Source organism: Borostomias antarcticus (assembly GCF_949987555.1).
Source record: "Borostomias antarcticus genome assembly, chromosome: 30".
NCBI lineage: Eukaryota > Metazoa > Chordata > Actinopteri > Stomiiformes > Stomiidae > Borostomias > Borostomias antarcticus.
The window spans coordinates 2,657,780-2,685,336 of record NC_140263.1 but is presented as its reverse complement, the minus strand read 5'-3'; the positions used below and the strand labels follow the sequence as shown (position 1 = coordinate 2,685,336).

Here is a 27,557-nt window from a genome sequence, read left to right as displayed (position 1 = left end):
CAAGTTACAGTATGTAGGAACTAGCTCTCTTTTATCGATTTAGTTACAGGAACACAGGATCTGCGCTTCGGTCCAACTTCCTCCACAGCGCTGCGTTCACACTAAAGGAACCTCCCTTCAAAGTGTTTCTATTGTGGCTGTCCACGACGGTTCCCCATTCAGAACCAGAGGTTTCCTGTGGCGTGTCCCTGAGCCGGGCCTATTCTCTTACTGAGGGCTCTGTTCAGGTCTGCTGCCCTCAGAACAATGTTCACCGTACAACTAGCAAATATCACCTACTGTACGCTTCCAGAACTAGCAAATATCACCTATGCTTCCAGAACTAGCAAATATCACCTACGCTTCCAGGACAACTAGCAAATATCACCTATGCTTCCAGAACAACTAGCAAATATCACCTACGCTTCCAGTACAACTAGCAAATATCACCTACGCTTCCAGAACAACTAGCAAATATCACCTATACTTCCAGGACAACTAGCAAATATCACCTACGCTTCCAGGACAACTAGCAAATATCACCTACGCTTCCAGGACAACTAGCAAATATCACCTACGCTTCCAGAATAACTAGCAAATATCACCTACTGTACGCTTCCAGTACAACTAGAAAATATCACCTAGGCTTCCAGTACAACTAGCAAATATCACCTAGGCTTCCAGTACAACTAGCAAATATCACCTAGGCTTCCAGGACAACTAGTAAATATCACCTAGGCTTCCAGTACAACTAGTAAATATCACCTAGGCTTCCAGTACAACTAGCAAATATCACCTAGGCTTCCAGTACAACTAGTAAATATCACCTACGCTTCCAGTACAACTAGTAAATATCACCTACGCTTCCAGTACTACTAGCAAATATCACCTACGCTTCCAGGACAACTAGCAAATATCACCTACTATACGCTTACAGTAGACAGACAAACACAAGAAGAAGAACAGGAACAGACGCATACGTATCAGATATTAGAGGAAATATGAAGCTTAAAATGGGGAAAATAATTTGCAATTCTGAACAGAATAAACTAGCAGAGAAAATACAGACACTAGATCTACTGTAAGCATCGTCGTGGCGACAAACTTATACCCGATTGGTCAAACAATTCAAAATGTATCCAACATACTGTAATATACAAGAGATACAGTGAGCTGCCACAGGTGAAATAAGGTACTGACATACATAAGAGTCTCATACAGAACGTTTCCAGCTAGTAGCTAACATCAGGACTGCGTGACAGAGATGAGGTACTGTATCAACAACATTTTTAAATATATATATTCAAAATGCATATATATACTATATATATATATAAATATATATAGCTGTGACTAGTATCTACAGGGGCAGTTCACATCTAAACCAGGCACAACGTCATGCAAAACAAGCTACAAACATGAAAGGATTTGACGTGATGGATCTCCAGTTTTAGAACGGAGAAGTCATTCTAGAACTACAAACGTTCTAAAGCTTCTAGAAAGCGGTGTGGGCTGTTGTATGTGAACCCAGTTCCAGAGGGTCTGGTTTCGTGGGACAGGGGACGCCTAGCTAGGAGCTAGGAGCTCCACCAGGAGGACATAACAGCGATACTGTGGGAGCAGGAGTTAGTGTGTGTGTGTGTGTGTGTGTGTGTGTGTGTGTGTGTGTGTGTGTGTGTGTTGCTCTCGCTCTCAACAGGGTGTCTCTGGACTCTGCTGCTCGTCTCTGGGACTGATCGCACCGGCAGTAGGGGGAGGTATGAGGGTATTTCTTGGGGGAGGGGGTATATGGGGTACAGGTGGGGTAGTTCTATATCAAACCCAGTACTGGTTGTCTCTGAGCGTGGGGGTGGGGGACCTGGGTGGTTCTGGCGGGGTCTCGACCCCCAGCGGCTCCCAGACGGGGCCCCCGGGAGGAGGAGTCAGGCTCCGTGGTCCGTAGGTCTGGGGGAGCGAGGGGCTCCCGGGGCAGCTGAGGTCGAGCGGGGTCACCACCACCGAGGGGACGGCCTGGCTGCGCTCCGGCCTGCCCAGGTACGGGCTGCCGTCCCGCGCCGTGACGGGCGGCGCCAGCCGGCGGACGAGGCCGGACCGCGCCCGCTTCTCCCGGCGGCGGCGGAACACGGCGATCACGCACACCAGGATGACGATGAGGAGGAGGCAGGCGAGGAAGGGCAGGATGATGAGCAGGGGGTCCGAGGCCGGCCTGGGGAGGGACTCGACCGGAGCCGGGCGCCGGACCTGGGTGGCGTCCGGGGGGACGCCGGGCTTGGCGGGCAGCGAGGAGGACGAGGGGTCCCTCCCGGTGTGGTTCCCCCAGCGCTGCCTGGGCTTGGTCTTGTGGTTTTTCTGCGTGGGTGAGCGAGGGTGGTGTGGCCTGCGTGTTCCAGCATGACCTGTGGACCCGGCCCCTCCCCCTCCCCTTCCCCCGGTGGTTCTGTTGCGACCCGGCAGGCGGGGGGGGCGTTCGTTTCGACCTTTGGCACCAGGCGGGATGGGATGGTAGGGGACGATGGTGAACAGGAGCTCCCCGACGGCCGGCTGGACCCTGTCGGCGCTCAGGAGAAACACGAACGAGTCGTTTAGCGCCATGACGCCCGTGGCCGTCTTGTTGCCGCGGTGGCGGCGGACGAGGGTGTCGTTGCCGATGGTCTCCTTGATGGCGACGCGCCCCTGCTCCACGTCGCCGAAGGTGAACTCCGTCACCGGGGTGTGCTGCCCGGCCTTGACCAGCTCGCCGTGCTTGGGTGGCGACAGGACGCGGAAGAGCGGGTCACTGCCGCTGAGGGCGGCGAGCTCCGTGGCGTCCAGCGTGTCCTTGCGCAGCTTGACGGCGATGCCGCTGGGCACTAGGACCGGCTCGCGCAGGTAGATCAGCGGCCGGACCGTCACCCTCACCTCCTGGTCCGTCAGGCGCAGGTCGCCGTCGGCGGTCGCGGCGGCCACCGTGACCTTGAAACTGTCGTTGGACGCCGTCGGGTCCGTCATCAGGTAGACCACGCGCCCCGACCTCACGTCCTCCTGGTTGAACGCGTCCACCTTCTGGTCGTTCATGATCAGGTCACCGTGTCGGGGGCGAGCGGTCACCGTGTACGCGATGGCGGCGTTGGCGGTGGCCTGGGCCGCCAGGTGGTCCGAGGTGACGACCACGCTGGTGTGCCCCTGCAGGATCTCCAGGCCGGTGTTGTTGACCAGACGCACGCCAGCCTTGGTCACCTCCAGGTTGAACAGCTTGTCCAGGGGCCTGTGGTGGCCGTCGGTGATGCTGAAGTAGAAGACGCCGGTGGAGGGCTCCCCCTGCTGGACGAAGTGCAGCCTGCCGTGGTTGATGTCGGCCTGGGAGAAGGAGGCCACGGGGGGGCTCAGCCTGGGCCTCTCCCCCAGGAACAGGTGGCCGCTGCTGGGCTTGCTGATCACGCGGTAGTGGATCTCCTCCGGAGGGGTGTCGTGGTCCTCCACCTGGAAACACAGTACAAGACAGGTCATCATAGCGTCCTCCTACTGTACCTCCAGGTCATGGTCACACCCAACACCCCTCCCAACCACTACGCTCTGCTACGTCGGGGCGACCGGTCACCCCGTCACTCCGAGGCCCCTGCGGTCGATCGTTACGGTCACGGCTCTTCTCTGTCCTGGCCCCGCAGTGGTGGAACGAATTGCCCACTGATGTCAGGACAGCAGAGTTGCAGGCTCAAAACTCACCACTTCAAGAAGCACTACCATGATCCTCCCTCTTAAGTGCCTATTGTATTTTTTGTTTGCTATTCTTGAACTTTACCTTAAGCACTATATTTTGCTCTAAGTCACTTGTTTAGAGGGAGATTCACTTGTGGGTTCTAGCAAGTAGTAGTACATTGGCTTTTCCTACATTAAATGCAATTATTGTAAGTAACTCAAATTCTCAAAGTCTTCAGAGTGCAGAGGAGATTCAAGTATGAAGTTAAAGGAGAATGCTCGTTTTTGACAACCTGGACCTTATTTACGGCATATTATAAGACGTTTGACTCACCGAGATAACTTTGGTGTAATTCGGAGGCCTGTAGAAGAAATTTAAAATCCAGCGTGAGCCAAGTATATCCATGTAATGGCGGCGGACGGGGCACTGAGAATGCAGCTTCTAAAAAATCTATTTTCTGCCGCAAAACAGTTGTTTTCATCAATCTGTCTTTATGAATCGCTAGTTGTGCTTACATAGAGCGAGGGCTTGTTGTGGTTTTTCACATGCCTCTGTAATATGATCTCTAGAAACGTCTTTAGAAACGAAATAGCTTCCCCACTTGCTCCAGCACGCATGCGCACAGCAGAAACTAAAGTGTGAAGGGAACACGGTAATAACAGGACGACACCGAGGTTGCAGGTTCAATATCCGCCATGGGGCGATTACAGTACCAGGTATTTACAGTATACTGTACTATCATAGATCATAGCTACAACATAGATCACATCCCCTCACCTGCAGGTAATCGGGTCCCAGCACCACAGTCTCCCCCTGGGCCACCCTCAGACCAGGGGCCATGGACCTCAGCAGGGGGGGGTGGTCGTTCACCGACGTCACCGTGATGTTGAAGCTGTCCGCCACCACCCTGCCCTCCTCCTGGGGGCGCTGTGGGGGTGTCAGGCCCGCCGGGCAAACCCACACCTCGAAGGAGAAGAAGTCCCGGTCGGTCTCGGAGTCGTCGTGGACGTAGGTGATCCTCGATTGGTCGAGGCTGAGCTGGGAGAAGCCGGCCTGGTCGCTGGTCAGGTTGCGGTCGCCCACCGCGATGACCCCGTGGCGAGGGAGAGAGGTCAGGTTGTACCAGATCTGGTGAGAGCTCCGACGGGCTTCCGGAAGCTTCCCCAGGAGGTTGGAGGCGTCTAGGTTGACCCTGTCGATCACCACCCTGCTTCCCTCCGCCACCACCGCACCTAGGAGACAGGCCATCACACACACAACCATGAACACAGCTCACAGTAGACTACAGTACATTACAGTACAGCTAACTAGTCAGCTGACAGCTAGCCATCTCTAAGATACCTAACAGCTCACGGCTACCTAACGGCTCACAGCTAGCTAACAGGGTCCCGTGAACATTGGACTGCTAGTATTTTGGGGTTGGTCATTTTTCCGCGTGAGAATTGTGAAGTGTGGCGTTTCAGTGTGAAAATAGGCTGAAATGCATGTCTCACGCTCAATGCGTGAGACTTGGCAGCCCTGCTTATACCTAACAGCAGCTAGCCCACCAGCTAACAACACACACACACACACACAACTAACAGCAGAGTGTCGCACCAGTGTTGGCCAGGAGGAGGGTGTGGTGTTGGGGGTCGGAGTGGTCGTAGGAGATGTGGATGTGGAAGGTGGAGAGGGGGAGGAAGGCGGGAGGGGAGGACACAGAGAAGTCGAAGGAGTCTGACGCCGTCCACCCCACGGACTCAGGGTGGGTCTGGTGGTAGCTGATCAGTCCCTGGTTCACCTGGAGCAGAGAGAGAGAGAGAGAGAGAGAGGGAAAGAAAGAGAGAGAGAGGGGAGTAGGAGTTAGAGATCCACCGTAAAAACATGTCCACGCTACACATGAAGTTGTCCACCTGGCCGAAACAAAGTGTTTGCTGAGTTTGAGTCGCCAAAGAGCCACATCCATTCAGTATAGTTGATGGATGTAACCAAGTTAAACTTATTAAACTCAATAACCAGTATAAATGCCGCCCACTCACGCCACTGAATTCCCAGCTTTTCTGTGCCGTAGCTGGTAGCGGTGCGTATGAGAGGTGGTCACGTGTGCTCGTAAGTCAGAGGACCCGAGTTCGAACCCAGTAGGCAAAGGGAGCGATACTGACGAGCGACGCAGTGAAACCTCTGTGACAGTGGTGCCGTGACTTGACGGATACACAGCTGGGCACAGCTCGACCAGCTGGGGTCGCCGTGGTGTGTGGAGTGAGTTCAGTGCAGTGACACCTGTTACACATATGTTTGAATGATACACACACACACACACACACACACACACACACACTCCCCTACCATGCTCTGTGTAAAGGTGGAGGCCTCCAGTGAGGAGTCATCTGTGGTCGTGCAGATTAACCGGCCCAGCTTGGGAGGACTGGTCACGCGGAACACCACACTGGGGTCTCCTCTCATCTCCTCGTCATCATTGGTCACCACCAGGAGGTCCTTCTGAGAGATGGCCGTCACAGAGCCTGTATAGAAAAAAAAAAAAAAAGAAGCTAATTTTAAACATGGTTCTTCAGTAGGATGTGTGTGTGTGTGTATGTGTGTGTGTGTGTGTGTGTGTGTGTGTTGGTCCTACCCGGGTAGACCTGTAGCTCTTCGTTCTTCTCCATGGTGAGGACCAGTGGGCGGGCTTCTGTGCTGAAGATCTCCCGGGGGGCAAAGTTCACTCCATCATTGACCTGGAAGTGAAAACCTCCCAACGACGCACCTGCCCAGGAATGAACTCTGTTAGTGCTTCTAGTCAACAAGGTCCTCTTCAGGATATGTTTATGAGTGTGTGTGTGTGTGTGTGTATGTGTGTGTGTGCCTCTGCCTCACCAGTGTGTACGAACACCAGCTGTCTCGTGAGGATATGAGCCTGGGTGAAGTTCAGGATGTGCCTGGAGGGGGCGCTGTTCAGGCCCAGGTGTCCGTTGCTGGGCGGGTTCACCACGAACTCCAGACTGTCGGGCTCAGAGTCGCTGTCCTCGGCGCTGAGGTCGTCCTCCGTGATCTCTGTGACCGACCCCGCCCACACCTGCCGGACAGGTAGAACACAGGTGAGAGACAAGCTAGAGTCGATGGGGTCTCGTATAGCCAGACCTTTAATTAAGCAATAAACCACTCGAGGCCGTGTGTTATAGTGATTTTATAACAGCTAGGGGGCGTTGTTAGGCACGACATGAAGCGGAGTAAAACCCCCCTAGCTGTTATAAAATATTAACATTTATTCAAAACGAAGCATCATTCCCTCAATTCCGCCGAGCAAAATAGTTCCCCTAACAAATGGGTTGCCAAGCAACAACAACAACTACAATGCATTGGATCAAATGGGAGGCGCGTTAATACTGAAAATGGAATGATATGCGGTCCCAGGTGTGTGTTACAAAGTATTTTAACACGGCTTCCAGCCAATCAGAATCAAGAACCAGAACTAACCGTTGTATAACCACATTTTGTTTTGCGTTGTTCCAGCCCTGGAGAAGGTGTCTGGCAACCCCAATTATCATTTTGAAAAACACGGTAAGCCAACCACAATCGTCTTGGGCGACGATAAGTTGTTGTTTTTTCCCATTGGTGCCCTTGCAAAATAGTGTCGGGGGATTGAATCTGATTGGTGCCGCTGGAATTGAGCAGCGCCAATTTGAAGCATATCTCTAAAACCTCCATCGGTTGAGCCAGATAAATGGAGAGATGATGAGGGACACGCAGATCAGAACCAGATAAAGGGACAGGTTCTATTCTAGAAAGTCCCCGTCTTTAGAGAGGGGAGAGAGACAGGTATGGAGACGTAGGGGACGAGGACAGGGACTGTACACACAGGTACAGCACAGGTGAGAGACATGAGAGACGGGGGCAGTTTACTGCCAGAGTGCAGTAGGTAGCTTTTTCATTAACTGAGTGAGCTATTAGCACCAACTAGTGGACTAAGGGGGGACTGCAGGGGACACTGATGAATCAGGGCAAACCCTGACTGACTGCTCTCTCTCTGCCAGGTTCTGAGGCAGTCTCTACCACACCTCTCTCTCCCTCTCTCTCTCTCTCTCTCTCTACCACTCTACCACACCTCTCTCTCTCTCTACCACTCTACCACACCTCTCTCTCTCTCTCTCTCTACCACACCTCTCTCTCCCTCTCTCTCTCTCTCTACCACTCTACCACACCTCTCTCTCTCTCTACCACTCTACCACACCTCTCTCTCTCTCTCTCTCTACCACACCTCTCTCTCCCTCTCTCTCTCTCTCTCTCTCTACCACTCTACCACACCTCTCTCTCTCTCTACCACTCTACCACACCTCTCTCTCTCTCTCTCTCTCTCTACCACACCTCTCTCTACCACACCTCTCTCTCTCTCTACCACACCTCTCTCTCTCTCTCTCTCTACCACACCTCTCTCTCTCTCTCTACCACTCTACCACACCTCTCTCTCTCTCTCTACCACACCTCTCTCTCTCTACCATTCTACCACACCTCTCTCTCTCTCTACCACTCTACCACACCTCTCTCTCTCTCTACCACTCTACCACACCTCTCTCTCTCTCTACCACTCTACCACACCTCTCTCTCTCTCTACCACTCTACCACACCTCTCTCTCTCTACCACTCTACCACACCTCTCTCTCTCTCTACCACTCTACCACACCTCTCTCTCTCTCTCTCTCTACCACACCTCTCTCTCTCTCTCTCTACCACTCTACCACACCTCTCTCTCTCTCTCTACCACTCTACCACACCTCTCTCTCTCTCTCTCTACCACTCTTCCACACCACCCCGTGACGGGTTCTCCTAAATCAGCCCCCAAAATAGAACCAGGATGACACAGTTTCCACATCCCAATGAGGACATGGACAGCTGGTCTCTCTGGCCTCTGGAAAAACATTCCAGCCAGATTGACCCAGTTGACAAAAGTTTGGATTCATTATCGGACTAGAAGGCACTGGCGCCCAGCGGTTAGCTTAGCAAGCGAAGAATTTCAAGGTTCAAGGTGGTTTATTTTTATATGCAAGATACTGGAAGCAAGTGCAATGAAATGCATTTTGCAGTTTGCACAGACAATTTCTTAGACATCGACTCGTAGTAGATTAAGCCTAATCCAGTAAAGTATCTCCACCAACACATTCTCTAGTCTAGAATTAGTTTTAATATGTCTCTGGGACAGCAGCCTATGATGGTGTTTCCTACAGTGTGTGGGAACAAAGAAAACGCCAACATTAACGACACCAAAGCATCAACAACAGCAACAAGAGCAACAACAAACCACCTCCTCACCCTGAGGATTCTATTGGCTGTCACGAACGGGGGCTGGTCGTTGACGGGGCTCACGTTGACCAATAGGGCGCAGGGCAGGCTGTGCTTCCCGACGCTCGGGTCGTTGACTACGAGGGTGAAGTTGTCGCTAACGGTGTCGCTGCCGTCGTGAACGTAGCGGATGTACTTCTGTTCCACCTGGAGACCAGAGGGAGAAAGAGTCTGAGAACAGCCGGACGGCCTCTTTTCAAATAGAAAGATGGATCGTATTGATCCATTCCTTCATGTCTTTCTTGAAGCCATCAAAGATCTACAGTATGGTAGCCTAAATAAAATAATAATATATTTATAATAATAATAATATAATATTTTGCACCAGAGCTAGTGTATGCGGTGACTCCTTTTATTTCAAGTTGTCAAATCAAGTTAACAGGTGTTGAGTACTACTGACAGTGTTGAGTACTACTGATGGTGTTGAGTACTACTGACAGTGTTGAGTACTACTGACAGTGTTGAGTACTACTGGAGGTGTTGAGTACTACTGACAGTGTTGAGTACTACTGACAATGTTGAGTACTACTGGAGGTGTTGAGTACTACTGGAGATGTTGAGTACTACTGACAGTGTTGAGTACTACTGACAATGTTGAGTACTACTGGAGGTGTTGAGTACTACTGACAGTGTTGAGTACTACTGACAATGTTGAGTACTACTGACAGTGTTGAGTATTACTGATGGTGTTGAGTACTACTGACAGTGTTGAGTACTACTGGAGGTGTTGAGTACTACTGACAGTGTTGAGTATTACTGATGGTTTTGAGTACTACTGACAGTGTTGAGTACTACTGGCAGTGTTGAGTACTACTGGAGGTGTTGAGTACTACTGACGGTGTTGAGTATAACTGGAGGTGTTGAGTACTACTGACAGTGTTGAGTACTACTGGAGGTGTTGAGTACTACTGACAGTGTTGAGTACTACTGACAGTGTTGAGTACTACTGGCAGTGTTGAGTACTACTGGAGGTGTTGAGTACTACTGACGGTGTTGAGTACTACTGACAGTGTTGAGTACTACTGACAGTGTTGAGTACTACTAGAGGTGTTGAGTACTACTGGAGGTGTTGAGTACTACTGACAGTGTTGAGTACTAGCGGAGGTGTTGAGTACTACTGACAGTGTTGAGTACTAGTGGAGGTGTTGAGTGCTACTGACAGTGTTGAGTATTACTGGAGGTGTTGAGTACTACTGACGGTGTTGAGTACTACTGACCTGCTTGCGAGTGAAGGAGGGGACGGGCACCCCAGGGAGCCGGGTGTGTTCGATATGGCCGCGTCTGGGCGGCTCAGTCACATGGTACAGGAAGTTGATCCCATCAAAGTGCCTGTTGGTGACCTTGACGATCTCAGAGGTCAGGATCTCTGACGACCCCTCGTCCAAGGTCAAGTCTGTGACCTCCAGAGGCACGAGGAGGGGGATGATGTCAACGACGACTTTGATGTCGCTGACCTCCGTCACTCCATTGGTGGCGTCCAATAGGAAGGAGTCGTTGCTGTGGGCGGGGCTTGTCTGGACGTATCGGAGGAGACCGTGGTTGATGTCCTCTTGGGAGAAGGTGTGGAGAGGCTCCGCCTCTGTGCCCTGGTAGGACACCTCCCCCTTGCCCTCATTGGCCGATCTGCGCAGGAAGCCATGCGCGGGCGCCATCTTGACCGTGAACAGGATCTCAGAGGGAAGGCTGTCCGCATTCGTCACCTGGAGAACACAGCTTTGATGTCACCAGGCTGCTGCATTCCCTTATTCCTTCATTTGGATCCTGATTCGTTTCAAGTTCAAGTTTAATGAGGAACAAGTTTACACAGGAGGAGTTACATGCCCTTTACTATATACATGTTAAAAAGACTACATGAAGCTACATTAAAGTCGCACTGAAATGAAAAGCATTCTGTCCCATTTTGGTTCACATAATTAGTCATAGTGTTCACCTATTCAACGATGTATGCCAAAAAAATTACAAAATTCTACTTTTGTTGTAATCTTATATCAACGTATATAATTTCTTACTTCCTGGAAAACGGTAGGTCACGTGCAATGACGACAACAGGCACCTTAGATTTTAGGCCAATAATCTCACGACATCCACCCGTCAATCAACGCTATCCTTCTATCGAATCTGTCTAAAGTTCTTAAAACCCGTCCACTTGTCAATGTTCCAATCAAATTCCTCTAAACATATGTCCCGCCCTCATAGCTTGTTTGCGTCGGAAATACCTCAAACTACGGAAGTTAGATGATCTCAAACGTCTGTTTCAGTGCGACTTTAAACTAGACATCATTAGAAAGGAGGGGTGTTCAGGTTATGCGTTTTCATTGAGCGCTCTGCTCAGATAGGGGATGGTAAAGTTGAAAAAAAAAATCGGATAAAGCATTTATCGCAAAAGACTTTTATCGAACAAGAGAAAATCCGATGAGATCGACAGTACAAACTTTTTGTCGATTTTCATGACTTCTAATCAAATTTTGCTGTTTCCATGAGGCGTTTTTAATTCAATATAACTTAATTCGCATAAAACGTGTGGATGGAAACATGGCTTCTCATGTCTTCCCTCTACATCTCCCTCCCTGCTCCCTACATTCCTCTCTCCCTCCTTTCCTCCATCCCTCCCTCCCTCCCTCTCTCACCTCCAGCTGTTCTGGGCGGATCTGGACGTCTCTCCCCTCCTCCACCACGGCCGGACCGCGGCGTCGCACCGTCAGCGCCGTCTGATGATCCTCCAGGAGGACCCTGACCCTCACCCCGGCGTGGGCGCGCACCTCCCCCACGCGCACCGTCACGTTGAACCCGTCCGCCAGGACCCGGCCGCCGTCATGGCGGTACGCCAGCCGCCCCGCCCTCAGATCGGCCTGGGTGAAACGCTCGGCCCGGACGCCCTCGCCGCCGCCCTCGCCGCCGAGAAACAGGCCACCGTGCCGCGGAGGGAGAACGACCTCGTACGTCACCTCCCGCTCGTCCCGCACGTCCACATTGGTGACGGCGGCGAGGTTGGCGGGCCGGACGGCGGCGGCGGCGCCCCGCTGCACGCGCACCGCCGTGTTGTTCGCCATGCTCACGTACGCGTCCTGCGCCAGAACCTCCAGCAGCGACGACACGTAGTGCTTCCCGTCCGTGACGAAGAGGACGAAGCGGCCGGAGGTCGCCCCCCGGTGGAGGAACAGCACCGCGCCCCGACCCAGGTCCGCCTGGCTGAACCGGTACAGCCTCTGACCGGTGTCGTTGGCCCTGACCAGCTCTCCGAGGGGGATGCCTCGCCGCGTGTACACCAACCGCCCGTCGTCGAAGTCCGAGTCGGCGTCGTGGTAGCGCATGTCGTCGAGCGTCAGCAGCCTCTGACCGCCGCGGACCACGTGGAACACTTTGTCGACCGCGCGCACGGGCTTCTGGTCGTTGACCAGCCGGACGGAGATGCGGAAGGTGCCGTCGACGGCGGCGGCGTCCTCCATCTTGGCGAGCTGCCCGGCCGACTTGGCGGCGGTGGCCAGGAAGGCGAACGAGTCGGCCGCGCTCTCGCTGTCGTCGTGGACGTACATGATCCTCCCCTCGGCGATGTCGCGGTTGGTGAACGTCCTGATGTCGTCGTTGACGGACGTGGAGTCCGACAGGTTGATCCGGCCGATCCGCCCGTGCGCCGGCCCCCTGGTGACCACGTAACGCACCGTCCTGGCCGTCTGGACGAAGAGCTCGTCCCTAGTGATGACCCTGCTCTCGCCCTCCATGACCTCCAGGCCCCTGTTGACCAGCCTCAAGCCCTGACCCTGGCCGCGCGCCCCGACGCCGATCCTAAACTCGTGGCTCTCCGATTGGGCGAGCCGAGAGAAGACGTGGAAACGGAAGCCGTCCCTGGCGTCCCGCTCCCGGAGCTCGCCGGACGGTTCGTACGTCACCAGACGGTCCGAGACGTTCTTCTGACTGAAGGTGGAGTTCTCCTGCAGGACCCGGCGCTCGAGGAGGAGGCGGCCCCGCCTGGGCGCGGTCAGCAGGCGGAAGAAGAGCTCGCTCTCGGGGAGCTTCACGCCCCTGGAGACGGCGTGGAGGTCCCGCGGGGTCACCACGGTCACCACGGTCTCCGGCGCGCCGCCGTCCGCCTCCATCTTTGATCGCGTGACCTTGTAGTGGATCCAGCTGACCCGGATGGGGACCACTACCTCGTCGGTCGCCATGAAGCCGATGGTGATCTTACAGCGGAACTGGTCTGACACGTTGGCGGTCTGGAGGCCATGGAAGGTGTTGAGGTACCTGGGAGAGTAGAGAACAATAGAAGAGAACAATAGAAGACAATGGAATAGAGAATAGAGAATACAGGATGTGATAGAACACAATGTGATAGAACAGGATGTGAGAGAATAGAGAAGAATGCCAATAGAACAGAATAGAGTAGAATAGAATAAATGTAATAGAGCCTATTTGCCTTTCGTCCTCCATCTTGATCACATGATCACATTCTGTTTCTCTCCACGGATCAGTCTGGCCACGCCCCCATTCCGAGTTCCACCCGGCAGATGTTTATTCATTTGTTTATTTGTTTGTTTATCTGTTTGTTTGTTTGATACAATGACTGTAGCCGATTTCACACGATGATACGATGACTTTTCATTGCTCTGATTGGTTGTACTAGGTCAATCCAATTGTGCCCTGAGGCATTTTTGGACATTTTGGAAATCAAAAATAATAAATTAAAATAAAAAGAATAAACTAAGCAGTTCCAGACCTTTCGCATTTTTCACACAGCCCTTCCAAACACACACACACACACACACACACACACACACACACCCCTTCCAAACACACACACCCCTTCCAAACACACACACACACAGCCCTTCCAAACACACACACACACACACACACACCCCTTCCAAACACACACACATTCACACACACCCCTTCCAAACACACACATGTTCACACAGCCCTTCCAAACACACACACACACACACACACACACACACACACCCCTTCCAAATACACACACACACACACACACACACACACTCACACAGCCCTTCCAAACACACACACACACACACCCCTTCCAAATACACACACACACACACACTCACACAGCCCTTCCAAACACACACACACACACACACTCACACAGCCCTTCCAAACACACACACACACACACACTCACACAGCCCTTCCAAACACACACACACACACACACACACCCCACCAGCACCCACCTGACGCGCTGCGTCTCCAGCAGCTTCTGGTGGAAGTAGGAGGCGTTCTTCCACTCCCCCCCGGAGTGGAGCTTCTGCAGCTCCCCGTAGCGCGGCCCCTCCACCACGTCCAAGCGCACCTCCACCGGCTGGCGGCCGCCGTCCACCGTGACCAGCACCGCCAGGTGGGCGGAGCTAAGGACGGCCGCCCCGCCCTGCTCCACCTCCAGCCCGGTGTTGTTGACCACGCGGTGGTCCATCCGCACGGCCAGGACCCTCAGGACCACAGTGTTGCTGACCTTCTCGCCGTCGCTCACCCTCAACGCCAGCCGAGACGTCTTGGCTCCCCGGTGCTTGTAGCTCACCTGGCGGCGTTGGGTAGTTGGGTGGACGTCAACATCATGTCCGTTAGTAAACTGTGCAATGTCTTTCTAAGGTCGTAGCTAGCTAGCTGGATGATAGCTAGCCCTGGGACACTGGTGATGTTTGTGTGAATGGTAAATGGTAAATGCTGCACTTATATAGCGCTTTTCCACCTTAGCGGCACTCAAAGCGCTTTACAATGGCCTCTCATTCACCCATTCACACACATATTCACACACCAATGGCGGTAGGTGCCATGCAAGGTGCTAACCTGCTCATTGGGAGCAATTTGGGGTTAGGTGTCTTGCTCAAGGACACTTCGGACATGTGGACAGTCGGAGCTGGGATTCGAACCGCCGACCCTTCGATCATTGAACGACCCGCTCTACCAACTGAGCTACAGCCGCCCCTGTGTGAATGTGTTGACATAACTACCTACAATATGTGCAGTGAAGAAGAATAGTTTTCCACACTGGTGGACGAAAATCCTAATCTAATCTGATGTAATCTAATCTAATCTGTTTGTTTACCTTGCCGTCCTCCAGGTCGGGTAGGGAGAAGGTGGTGATGGGGACGCCGGGGCGGTCCCGGAGCTCCACGTGCCCCGCCTCGGCGTTCAGGCCGCCCGTGACGGTGAACTCCAGCTGGGTGGCGTTGGTGTCGGGGTCGGAGGCCTGCAGGACGTGGGAGGTCAGGGCCCGGCTGGAGTTCTCCTGCAGCGTGAACAGAGGGCCCTCCGGGAGGCGGAGCTCGGGGGCGTCGTTTACCGGCGTCACGGTGATGTTGAACCTGGGATGGAGAGAGAGAGAGAGAGAGAGAGAGAGAGAGAGAGAGAGAGGGGAAGATAGAGAAAGAGAGAGAGAAAGAGAGGAAGATAGAGAGAGAGAGAGAGGGGAAGAGAGAGAGAGAGAGAGAGAGAGAAAGAGAGGAAGATAGAGAGAAAGGAATAGATTGAGAAAGAGTGAGTGAGTGAGTGAGTGAGTGAGTGAGTGAGTGAGTGAGTGAGTGAGTGAGTGAGTGAGGGAGGGAGGGAGTGAGTGAGTGAGTGAGTGAGTGAGTGAGTGAGTGAGTGAGTGAGTGAGTGAGTGAGTGAGTGAGTGAGTGAGTGAGTGAGTGAGTGAGTGAGTGAGTGAGCGAGCGAGCGAGGGAGGGAGCGAGTGAGTGAATGGCAGTCAGCAACACTCACTGCAGCTAATAACCTTTCAAAGCGACACAAGCTACAAACGCAGTCCGTGCCGACTGTAGTTACAGTAGAACTGTAGCTAGCGCCTTAGCCAGGAAGGGTATCACCCTGGTGATCCACCATGTTAGCCCATACTAACGACTGTTAAGGTTAATTCACGGTCAGTGAGGCGAGTGTCGTCCACCTCGTCTTAGACAACGATGGCGTTGCCCGCGCCTATTTTTGGATGTGTGACTGTGTTTGTGTGCTCTGTGCTTTCGCTCTATATTTATACGAATACTTGACTATGAAATTGTCTGAAGCTGAAACTGTAGGATCCTTTCTGTATATGTTGGACATGGATATTGTAATATTGTAATTTTGCTTATGGATGCTTTTTTGATACTTCAAATGCACTTAGCCACTGGTAACTGATTTATGATGACTTGTGTTTTCTAAGATACAGTGGACTTTTTGAACATGATGTATAATATGCATGTAGAAGATGTGCACCATAGATTATATTTTTTAATGCATAGAGTGAACTGTACCAGGAGTCAGGTGACCCTGTTACTTAGCACAATGGGTCTCACCTGTCTAAAGAAAAGGGGTTAATTGTCCATCCCATTAGGGTCATGTGACCCTTAGATACCATATAAATGTTTGGTGTGGCTGTTTATCCAGTTGTCTGAGGAAGAGCGTTGTCGCTCGAAACGTCACTCATATTTTTTGTCCATAAATAATCTTAATGGGAGCTACAGTGTGCGTACTCTTACTTTCTTTGATATGGATGTGTCGTAAAACATTTTTTTGAAAGCGTAATTTGGCGTTTACCTGTGGAGTTTGCTCCCCCTCAGGTAGGCGGGCAGCTGCTTCTTGCTGCTGGTGAACACCGAGAACATGAAGAAGTCGTGGGGGTCCTCGGACCCTCCGTGGACGTACATCACCCTGCCGTGCCACAGGTCCGACATCCCGAACACGCCCTCCTCGGCCTCCTCCTCCTCCTCCTCCTCCTCCTCCTCCTGCTCCCGCTCCCACGCGGGGCCCGGGTCCAGACGCAGCTGACCGTGGCACGGCTGCTCCTCCACGCGGAAGAGCACCTGGGACTGACGGAGGCCCAGCTTACGGAAGTTCACGTTCACCTGGGGGGGAGGGGTGGGTGGGGGGGGGGAGGGGCGGGGTGGGGGGGGTGGGGTGGGGGGGAGGGGCAGGGTGGGGGGGGTATCTTCAATCAAACCGTTCGAAATCCCGAAGCAGTCGATTCATAAGAACCATCAGAACCACAGGGATTGGGGAATATAGCTGAAGTTAGAAAAGCAGACGCTGGACTGGGTCATGATAGAGAGTTATGACTGGCTCAGAACTGGGAGGACCAGACAACAGAGGCTTGGAGGAGAGGAGAGGAGAGGAGAGGAGAGGAGAGGAGAGGAGAGGAGGAGGGGAGAGGGGAGAGGAGGAGGGGAGAGGGGAGAGGAGGAGGGGAGAGGAGGAGAGGAGGAGGGGAGGAGAGGAGGAGAGGAGGAGGGGAGGAGAGAAGGGGCTTGGAGGAGGGAAGAGGAGGAGAGGAGGGGAGAGGAGGAGAGGAGAGGCTTGGAGGAGGAGAGAGGAGGAGAGGAGGGGACAGGAGGAGAGGAGAGGCTTGGAGGAGGAGAGAGAAGAGGAGAGGAGAGGAGAGGAGAGGCTTGGAGGAGGGAAGAGGAGGAGAGGAGGAGAGGAGGGGACAGGAGGAGAGGAGAGGAGGAGACAGGAGGAGGGGAGAAGAGGAGAGGAGAGGCTTGGAGGAGGAGAGAGGAGGAGAGGAGGGGACAGGAGGAGGGGAGAGGAGGAGAGGAGAGGCTTGGAGGAGGGAAGAGGAGGAGAGGAGAGGAGGAGAGGAGAGGAGGAGAGGAGGGGACAGGAGGAGGGGAGAGGAGGAGAGGAGGAGAGGAGGAGGGGAGAGGAGGAGAGGAGGAGAGGAGGATAGGAGGAGAGGAGGAGGAGGGGGGGAGAGGAGGAGAGGAGGAGAGGAGGAGAGGTTTGGAGGAGGGAAGAGGAGGAGAGGAGGAGAGGAGGGGAGAGGAGGAGAGGAGGAGGGGAGGAGAGGAGGGGAGAGGAGGAGAGGAGAGGAGGAGAGGAGGGGCTTGTTACCTTGATGTGTTTGGCCTCTAGGGGAGCCCTCCCTCCCTCGGTCACTACCAGGTCGGTCATCAGAGGGAAGCCGGGCTGGTTCCTCTTCCTCTCCGCTCCTCCGTGGTCCGTGGGCTGGACGGTGGCGGCGAGGCGGTCGGCGGAGGGGCCGGCGGTGGCCGCCGCTTCCGGAAGCTTCTCCGGCTCGCAGCCCACGGACACGTCCTTGGTGACGGTGGCGTGCGGCAGGCCGGTCCTCCGCCCGTTCACCCTGACGTCCCGCAGACAGCCTTTAAACGCCCCGCCCGACATTAACCCCGCCCCCCTCGCCTCGGGGCGCGCTCGCTCGCTGACTCCTCCCAGGTAGAGGGGCCCGCTGAGCTGGAGGCCGCGGGGGTTCGAGGGCGGCGCCAGGGTGGCGTTGACCTCCTCCTCCCCCACCCTCAGCTGCACGGCGTGGGGCAGCAGGCGCAGCCTGACCGGGTGCCAGCCCTGGTCGTCCACGCGGGGGAGGGGCCACAGCTCGCTCCGCCTCCCCCCGAGCGCCACCGCCGCCGCCAGCCGGCCCTCCCTGACCTCCAACGCCACGAACCCCCCGCCGCCGCCGCCAACGTGGGCGGAGCTGTAGAGAACCAGCCCGTCGCCGTCGCCGGCGCCGTCGGGGGCGCGTATCTCGCACTCGAACACGCCCTCCTGGGACACGTCCCACGCCGGGAGGGACAGGAAGGCCCGGGAGCTGAAGAAGCTGATTGGCTCGTCCTCGGAGGCGGAGAACTGGGCGCTGCAGCCCAGCGACACCTCGTGGACGCTCTTGTAGCCGGAGTACGGCCTCAGGTTCGCCAGCAGGTTGTGCTGGTTGAACAACACCTCGTCCAAGCAGCCGCGGAACCCGGGGGAGTTAGGACCCTGGGGGGAGGAGGAGGAGGAGGAGGAGGAGGAGTTGGAGGAAGGATGTTGGCGGCGGCGCCGGATATAGGGCCGGTCCAGTCCGCCCACCCCGCCCACGTACAGCCCGTCCTGGATGGCGAGCTCCAGGTCCGGACCCGGCACGCGCAGCGAGGTGTGCGAGTGGCGGTCGACGGTCAGCGTGACGTCGTGGCGGTCGTGGTGCAGACGGGCGGAGTGCCACGCCAGGTCGTCGAGGCGGACGCCCTTCTCGGAGCGCAGAGAGCGCTCTCCCGAACCCAAGTCCACGGTCACCTGGGGGACGCCATCATTATGGTTATCACACATTCACGCACACACAGACATACACCAGTGTTTGCCATGTCTCTCCTATGATGTTTTTAGCCTCTCTTACTCTGAAAATGTAATTTAATGTTATTTATTGCTTTATAAATGTTCTTAGCCGGTAGACAAACATACTCCTGGAGCTTGCTCCATCGCCTTGTTGAGAGGGGTCAGGGAAGAATTTTTACAGCTCACTTATCTGGCCCCCGGGTGATTACTGTTTTTGTGCTTCCCTCTGGAATATGTAGAGAGTGGGTCGTCTGCCCACCTCCCTTGTTCTCTGTAAAGCGCATTGTGTTGCCTCTGGGTATGAAATGCGCTATACAAATAAAGCTTTGATTGATTGATTGATCACAGATCTGTACAGGGTTGAGTCTGGTGATAAGTCTCTTTTAGACGTTCAGTATCTCAAAATGAGGTGCTAGCACACTAACATTAACCCACCCTGGAGCACACTCACATTAACCCACCCTGGAGCACACTAACATTAACCCACCCTGAAGCACACTAACATTAACCCACCCTGGAGCACACTAACATTAACCCACCCTGGAGCATACTAACATTAACCCACCCTGGAGCACACTAGCATTAACCCACCCTGGAGCACACTAACATTAACCGAGCACACTAACATTAACCCACCCTGAAGCACACTAACATTAACCCACCCTGAAGCACACTAACATTAACCCCCCCTGGAGCACACTAACATTAACCCACCCTGGAGCACACTAACATTAACCCACCCTGAAGCACACTAACATTAACCCACCCTGGAGCACACTAACATTAACCCAGCACACTAACATTAACCCAGCACACTAACATTAACCCAGCCTGGAGCACACTAACATTAACCCAGCACACTAACATTAACCCAGCACACTAACATTAACCCAGCCTGGAGCACACTAACATTAACCCAGCACACTAACATTAACCCAGCCTGGAGCACACTAACATTAACCCAGCACACTAACATTAACCCACCCTGGAGCACACTAACATTAGCCCACCCTGAAGCACACTAACATTAACCCACCCTGGAGCACACTAACATTAACCCACCCTGGAGCACACTAACATTAACCCACCCTGGAGCACACTAACATTAACCCACCCTGGAGCACACTAACATTAACCCAGCACACTAACATTAACCCACCCTGGAGCACACTAACATTAACCCACCCTGGAGCACGTGTGTGTGTGTGTGTGTGTGTGTGTGTGTGTGTGTGTGTGTGTGTGTGTGTGTGTGTGTGTGTGTGTGTGTGTGTGTGTGTGTTCTAACCTGCAGGCGTCCAGAATGCAGCTCCAGCAGCAGGAAGTCCTTCTCCCCGGCGGACAGGAAGAGGATGCCGCTGGGACAGGAAGTCCTGAAGCGGACATGGAGAGACGTCTTGCTGGAGACCTCGGACGTCTTCAGGAGGACATAACCGTCCCCGTAGAACGAGGCTGGACCACAGGGACAGGACAACACAAGACAGGACAACACAGGACAGGTCTGGTAAAAACTATTCTATACAACGGTTAGTTCTGGTTCTGGTTAATTCTGATTGGCTGGAAGCCGTGTTAAAATACTTTGTAACACACCTGGGACCGCATATCATTCCATTTTCAGTATTAACGCGCCTCCCATTTGATCCAATGCATTGTAGTTGTTGTTGTTGCTTGGCAACCCATTTGTTAGGTGATCTATTTTGCTCGGCGGAATTGAGGGAATGATGCTTCGTTTTGAATAAATGTTAATATTTTACATTGCTGTGTGTCTATTTTACACTAATAGCTGTAGTAACCATTGTATAAAAGCAATAAACCACTCGAGGCCGTGTGTTATAGTGATTTTATAACAGCTAGGGGGGTTTAGGCACTCCGCTTCGCCTAACAACGCCCCCTAGCTGTTATAAAATCACTATAACACACGGCTTCTCGTGGTTTATTGCTTAAATCAATGTTGGTGAAACATATGACATGGTGCTTAAAGCACAAGGGTTGTAGGTTCCAATCCCTGCAGGGACTGCATTCACTTAAATATAGTTATTACACACCACCACCAGCTGCTTTAGAAAGATAGTGTGAAGTGTGTGAAGTGTGTGAAGTGTGTGAAGTGTGTGGTTTATCTGATCAGCTTCATGGATCAACTTCAGCTCCTGGAAACTGGAGGTGAGGTCATGTGAGGTGCTGAGGTATTTTGGCGTTGAGTAAAATGTGTCGACATCAAAACCCTGACACTTGTACCTGTACCTGTACTACGCCGGGGGAGGTTATCTGTAAATTAATGCCTGGACAGACAGAAGTGTGTTAATGTTTGGTTGCATCCCACACATTCCAGTCAGATAGAGCCCTGGGGCCCCGGCCACGCCCGTCTGCTCCACAACAACCACACTACAGCCTCCTCAGACCCACATCTCCCTCTGAGACTACCTACTTACCTACCAACCTACCTACCAGCCTACCTACTACCTACCTACCTACCTACCTACCTACCAACATACCTCCACTACAACCACACTACAGCCTCCTCAGCTCCACATCTCCCTCTGGAACTACCTACCGATCTACCTACCTACTACCTACCTACCTCTACTACAACCACCCTACAGTCCCCTCAGACCCACATCTCCCTCTGAGACTACCTACATAGCTACCAGCCTACCAACCTACCTACCTACTCACCTACCTGCTTACCTACCTACCTGCCTGCCTACATACCAACATACATACCTACCTACCTACCTACTTACCTTCCTACCTACCAGCCTAGCTACCAGCCTACCTACCAGCCTACTCACTTACCTTTCTACCTACCTACCTACCTACCTACCTACCTACCTACCTACCTACCTACCTACCTATCTACCTACCAACATACCTACCTACCTACCTACCTACCTACCTACCTACCAACCTACCTACCTACCTACCTACCTACCTGTCTACCTACCTACCTACCTATCTATCTACCTACCTACCTACCTACCTACCTACCTACCTACCTACCTACCTACCTACCTACCTACCAACATACCTCCACTACAACCACACTACAGCCTCCTCAGACCCACATCTCCCTCTGGAACTACAGTACCTACCTACCAGCCTAGCTACCAACATACCTACCAGCCTACCTACCTACCAGCATACTCACTTACCTTCCTACCTACCTACCTACCTACCTACCTACCTACCTACCTACCTACCTACCTACCAGCATACCAGCCTACCAGCCTACTCACTTACCTTCCTACCTATCTACCTTCCTACCTACCTACCTACCTACCTATCTACCTACCTACCTACCTACCTACCTACCTACCAACATACCTACCTACCTACCTACCTACCTACCAACATACCTACCTACCTACCTACCTACTTACCAACATACCTACCTACCTACCTACCTACCTACCTACCTACCTACCTACCTACCTACCTACTTACCCCCCTACCTACCTACCTACCACCCTATTTGTCTGCTTATCCACCTACCTACCCACCTACCTACCTACCTACCTACTAACCTACCTACCTCCCTACCCAACTACCTACCTACCTACCAACCTACCCTCCAACTAGCTGCCTACAGTACGTAAAAGTGACTTGTAATGGTTCACTGAACCCCAGCAGAATGAGTGATCAGCCCCCATTAACCTGTATTGATCCCCAGGCTGGAGAGTGTAAGTGGCCCCTAGCTCAGCCTTGACTATCTGCTATCAGGATTCAATTCATGACAGCTAAGTGCACTAAGCAGTGAGCACTGCGGTGCCAGGAGCTAAATTAGCAGGACATGTTGTGCTGGTTTAGGAGGGTGTAGGGGAAGCTGGTTAGAATATGTGGAGCATTGGGTCAGTAGACGTCAATGGGCATTTGGGAATGATTCCAAACCAAATGTTACGACCTTGTTGTACCAAGAGAGGGAGACAATTGGCCCAGTGGTGAATAACCTCAGTGACCGGGTCAGTCACAGCCTCTCCACAAGCTGACCCTGAATCGCCTCGCCATGGTAACTGCATCTGGACCGTCTGTCCACTTACATCATCATCACCAACCTCAACCCGGACCTCACACGAACACAACCCTCAACCACTGGCCTGGTCCCAACCTCAACCCTCCATCACTGGCCTGGTCCCAACCTCAACCCGGACCTCACACAAAAACCAGCTCAGTGGCCTTGTGGTTAGAGTGTCCGCCCTGAGACTGGGAGGTCGTGAGTTCGATCCCCGGCCGAGTCATACCAAAGACTATTTAAAAATGGTACCCGATGCCTCCCTGCTTGTCACTCAGCATCAAGGGTTGGATTGGGGGTGAGTCTCTGTGTCATACTAGCATCATGTCCAGGGGGTGGACTTGTACATACTAGCATCATGTCCAGGGGGTGGACTTGTACATCAAGCTACCTCACGCTAAGGAACCAGGAGATAGGCTCCTGCCCTATGGGCCACTAGGCTGGAGAACCAGTTCCCAAGGCTACTTACTTACTTACAAGTTAAGAGTCTGTATCAGACGTGCAAACAAAAGTAAGGTTGGAGAACCTTTTCGGATCAGAAAGAACTCTTTAGGCCTCCGATGGAACTGAAAATTGTTTTCTTCGGAACCATATATGGTTCTAGATGAAACCTTTTTTCAGAGGGTTCTTCATTGTTACAAATGGTTCTTTCTATAGCTTCTCTTTGGAGTGTGGGGAGATTGTGAAGTATGGGAATGAAAGGAGATATGAAGGTGAGGTGGTACAGTAGCCATTCATAACACCTTAGTGAAACCAGACATTACAGCGTTATTATGTTGAAATAATACCGTATCATTCACAACAAACCTCCACAACGCCATATCCACAAGGAATAACGCATTCGTGTGTGTCTGATCAAATCTGTGGGATATCAATAACTTTAAGAGAAGGAGATCTATGTGTCGGGTAAATGCCTATGTATAGACTGGTCCAACTAGAGATTAAACTCTTCCATCTCAGTGTCCCACTAAAGTCTGAGATTATCTGCTTGGCTGTCTGGATCCATCAGATTAGATTATTGGTATAATCTGTCTGCCAACTGCAACATTCCCTCACTCCCTCTTGGAGGTCCATATCCATGATAAACCTATACAATCAATGCATATTGTGATTCATATGTAACAAATTATAGTGTTTATGAAAGTCAAGTCCCAAAATATTGTTTTATGACTATAGGCTATGTTCAAAGATTTTGAACAGTGCATTCTGCAGAACACATTATAGCATGTGATTTTTATAACAGTAATGCTGTAAGATAAACTCCAAAAACAGACGAGAGATGAGAGAGAGGGGAGATTCCCCTGGACTGTGAAACTTACCTGCCAACACTTGTCCACTGAAGAGCAGCAGGAGAAGCAACTCCGTCAGGAATAAGTCGTTGATCGACAGAGAAGTCCCCATCTGTCATTCGTGCATTGCTTCCCTTACGTGGAAAATCAGGATGCTTGATAGAAGTCCATTGTTTTGACTCAGTCGACCACTTACCCCATTATCAACTCTTAAATGGGGACAGTTACCTGTGCGTCCTACGAACGTCAGGAGAGACGCAGCCTGGTAGCCCCGCCCCTAGTAATGTTTAATAAACACATTCATGATTAAATAACATCTAATGAGTGGAACATGGAGAGTGATGCCAGATAATCTAAGAATAGACGTGCTTTTTCGTAGTTCTTCATCTTCATCTGTCAATGGACACAACGAAAGACATCATTGCATTAGTTGGTAGTCGCAGGCTGGCAGTTTATTGCAATCCCCAAATATGGCCACTAGAGGGGGCTGTTTCATCACAAACAGCATGTTCTGAGGGCTCAGTGAATGGAGGAGCAGGTTATTCTCCAGTTTGAACAGTAACAGACTCCTAATGAAACACTCGACCGGTGAAGTATCATTGTCTCATCATAAATTATCTAGGATTGCCTCCGTTTCTGAGTTCATAATCATGTAGTTAGATGTCTGGAAGGTTGGGATCTCCTAGATCATCTATAAGGGACCTGTAGGGTCACTCTGGGTCACCTGAGCTGTAATAATAATAATAATTAATGGGATATTCATTCATAACCTTTATTTAGGCTGAGAAAATACAGTGAGGGTGACCAAGTCCTCATTTGCGATGTCACAGAGTAAAAAATAAAAATAAAAATACAATACAGATCACAACAAACAATACAACAATAAATACAATAAAATAACCACAACAATGATACAGCAATAAGTGCAACAGTCAATGAAAACAGCTACAAAGAGAGCCAGAGTCGCTGGACAGTGGGGACCTGAAGTGCCCTAGTGAGGGCAGAACTGTGACCTTAAGTGACCTCTGCCAGTCGTTCCACGTAAAGGAAACACTGACAGACAAGGCTAATCTCCCAGGCTCAGTGTTGGCACTAGGCCCTTTAAACATCAAAATCACTTGATTGAGTGGCATAAGAGTTTGTCCTCTATTCCAAGGATGACAAGCAAGCAAGGAGGGATTTGATAATAAAAAGGGACCGGTGTTTGTCACAAGACCTGTGATGATCTCAGAGCAGAGTGTGACTGTGTCCAGAACCTTCTACATTGAAGGACTAGCAATCCTATAAATAGTATCACCCTAATCTAAAACTGATAAGAAAACTGCTTCCACTATCCTTTTCCTACAGTGAAATGGGAAGCTTGTCTTGTTTCTATAAATGAAAACGATTCTCTGTCTCAGTTTGGTGACCAGATCATTCACGTGATATTTAAAGGAGGAGTTCTCCTCAATCCACATGCCGAGGTATTAATACACTGGGACTCTCAATCAAAGCACAAGTGGCAGATATAGACAGGTTATTATGCGTAGAATTTGATGATCTAGAAAATAACATCTATTTTGTCTTGCTCGCATTCAGGACCAGCCTCAGCTCAATCAGAGCATCTTGGAGAGCATTAAACGCATGCTGTAGATTGTCAACAACACCATCAACTGAGTCAGCAATACAGTATAGGACTGTATCATCCACATAAAGATGGGTGTGGCACAGTGGTAGAGAGCTAACAAAATATTAATGTAGTGAACAGGACTGGACCAAGGACTGTGCCCTGTGGAACCCCCCTGGTAAAAATCCTGAATGCGAGCTACCTGACATCACCAACTGTGATCTTTCTGACAGATAATCTCTAATCACAAGACAGTTCATCAAAACCTATATCAGCCAATTTATGTAGAAGTAATGTATGATCGACAGTATCAAAGGCTTTTGCTAAATCTACAAAAAAGGGTGGCACAATGTTTCTTTTTATCTAAGGCAGACATTATGTTGTTAGTAACCAAGGTAACTGCAGTAGAGGTACTGTGATTGGGTCTGGATCCCGATTGGTTAGAGCTCAGGACTGAGTGACTGGTTCGAAAATGCTTGAGTTGAGTGTTAACCACTGATTATACAACGGTTAGTTCTGGTTCTTGATTCTGATTGGCTGGAAGCCGTGTTAAAATACTTTGTAACACACACCTGGGACCGCATATCATTCCATTTTCAGTATTAACGCGCCTCCCATTTGATCCAATGCATTGTAGTTGTTGTTGTTGCTTGGCAACCCTTTTGTTAGGGGAACTATTTTGCTCGGCGGAATTGAGGGAATGATGCTTCGTTTTGAATCAATCTTAATATTTTACATTGCTGTGTGTTTTTTTTTACAGTAATAGATGTAGTAACCAGCCACAAGTTGTATAAAAGCAATAAACCACTAGAGGCCGTGTGTTATAGTGATTTTATAACAGCTAGGGGGGTTTTAGGCACACCGCTTCGCCTAACAACGCCCCCTAGCTGTTATAAAATCACTATAACACACGGCCTCTCGTGGTTTATTGCTTAATTCTAGAGTTTTAGCTAAGCAAGATAACTTTGGAATAGGTCTGTAGTTGTTTACATTCAATTTGTCTCCACCTTTATGTAAACGGAGTACATGTGCCTTTTTCCAGATGGAAGCGAAAGTGCCTGTTTCAATAGATACATTCAATATATGAGTAATAGAATCTACAATAAAGGGGGCAGCTAATTTTAGAAGGAATGGGTCCAGCTTATCTTCCCCAATGGAACAGCTGGGCTCGATACCCAGCAGAGCATCTAGAATGGAGCTAGAGGAGAGGGTCAGAGGGAGAACTGTGATACTTGACCAGTGGAAGATAGCCGATTGACAACTTTAAGAGGAGGCACAGTGTGAAGCTTTGCCTGCCTCTGCAGAATGTCTGTTGAGGGTTTCACAGATCTCCTTGGGCTCCATAATCAGCCCATCTTCCTTTTCTATATGGGTGGGCAGGGAGGTAGTGGGGCCGTTCTTAATTGAATTGGATATTACAGCTCAGGTGACCCGGAGTGACGCTGCAGGTTATTAAACTAAACTGTCCGACAGGAAAAAGTATGTGAAGATGGGCAAAAACATCTCTTACTCCAGGTCCATCAGCACCGGCGTCCCCCAGGGCTGCGTTCTTTCCCCCCTACTCTTCTCCCTGGACACCACCAGCTGCACCTGCAGCCACCAGTCTGTCACGCTCCAGAGGTCTGCGGACGACACCACCCTCATCCGACTCAT

General features: G+C 51.6%; 1 protein-coding gene across 1 annotated transcript; it reads right to left on the bottom strand.

The window, feature by feature from the left end:
- Positions 1 to 1,794: 1,794 nt before the first annotated feature.
- LOC311327098 (chondroitin sulfate proteoglycan 4-like) lies at positions 1,795 to 27,557 on the bottom strand (the record flags this gene model as incomplete). The annotated part of the gene is made up of 15 exons (XM_084460121.1): positions 1,795 to 3,438; positions 4,433 to 4,887; positions 5,252 to 5,435; positions 5,981 to 6,156; positions 6,267 to 6,398; positions 6,509 to 6,707; positions 8,939 to 9,115; positions 10,186 to 10,668; positions 11,596 to 13,207; positions 14,158 to 14,501; positions 15,030 to 15,288; positions 16,496 to 16,803; positions 17,789 to 18,967; positions 20,292 to 20,455; positions 27,467 to 27,557. 15 exons carry the CDS (start codon positions 27,555 to 27,557, stop codon positions 1,795 to 1,797), a joined length of 7,407 nt encoding a protein of 2,468 aa, XP_084316247.1.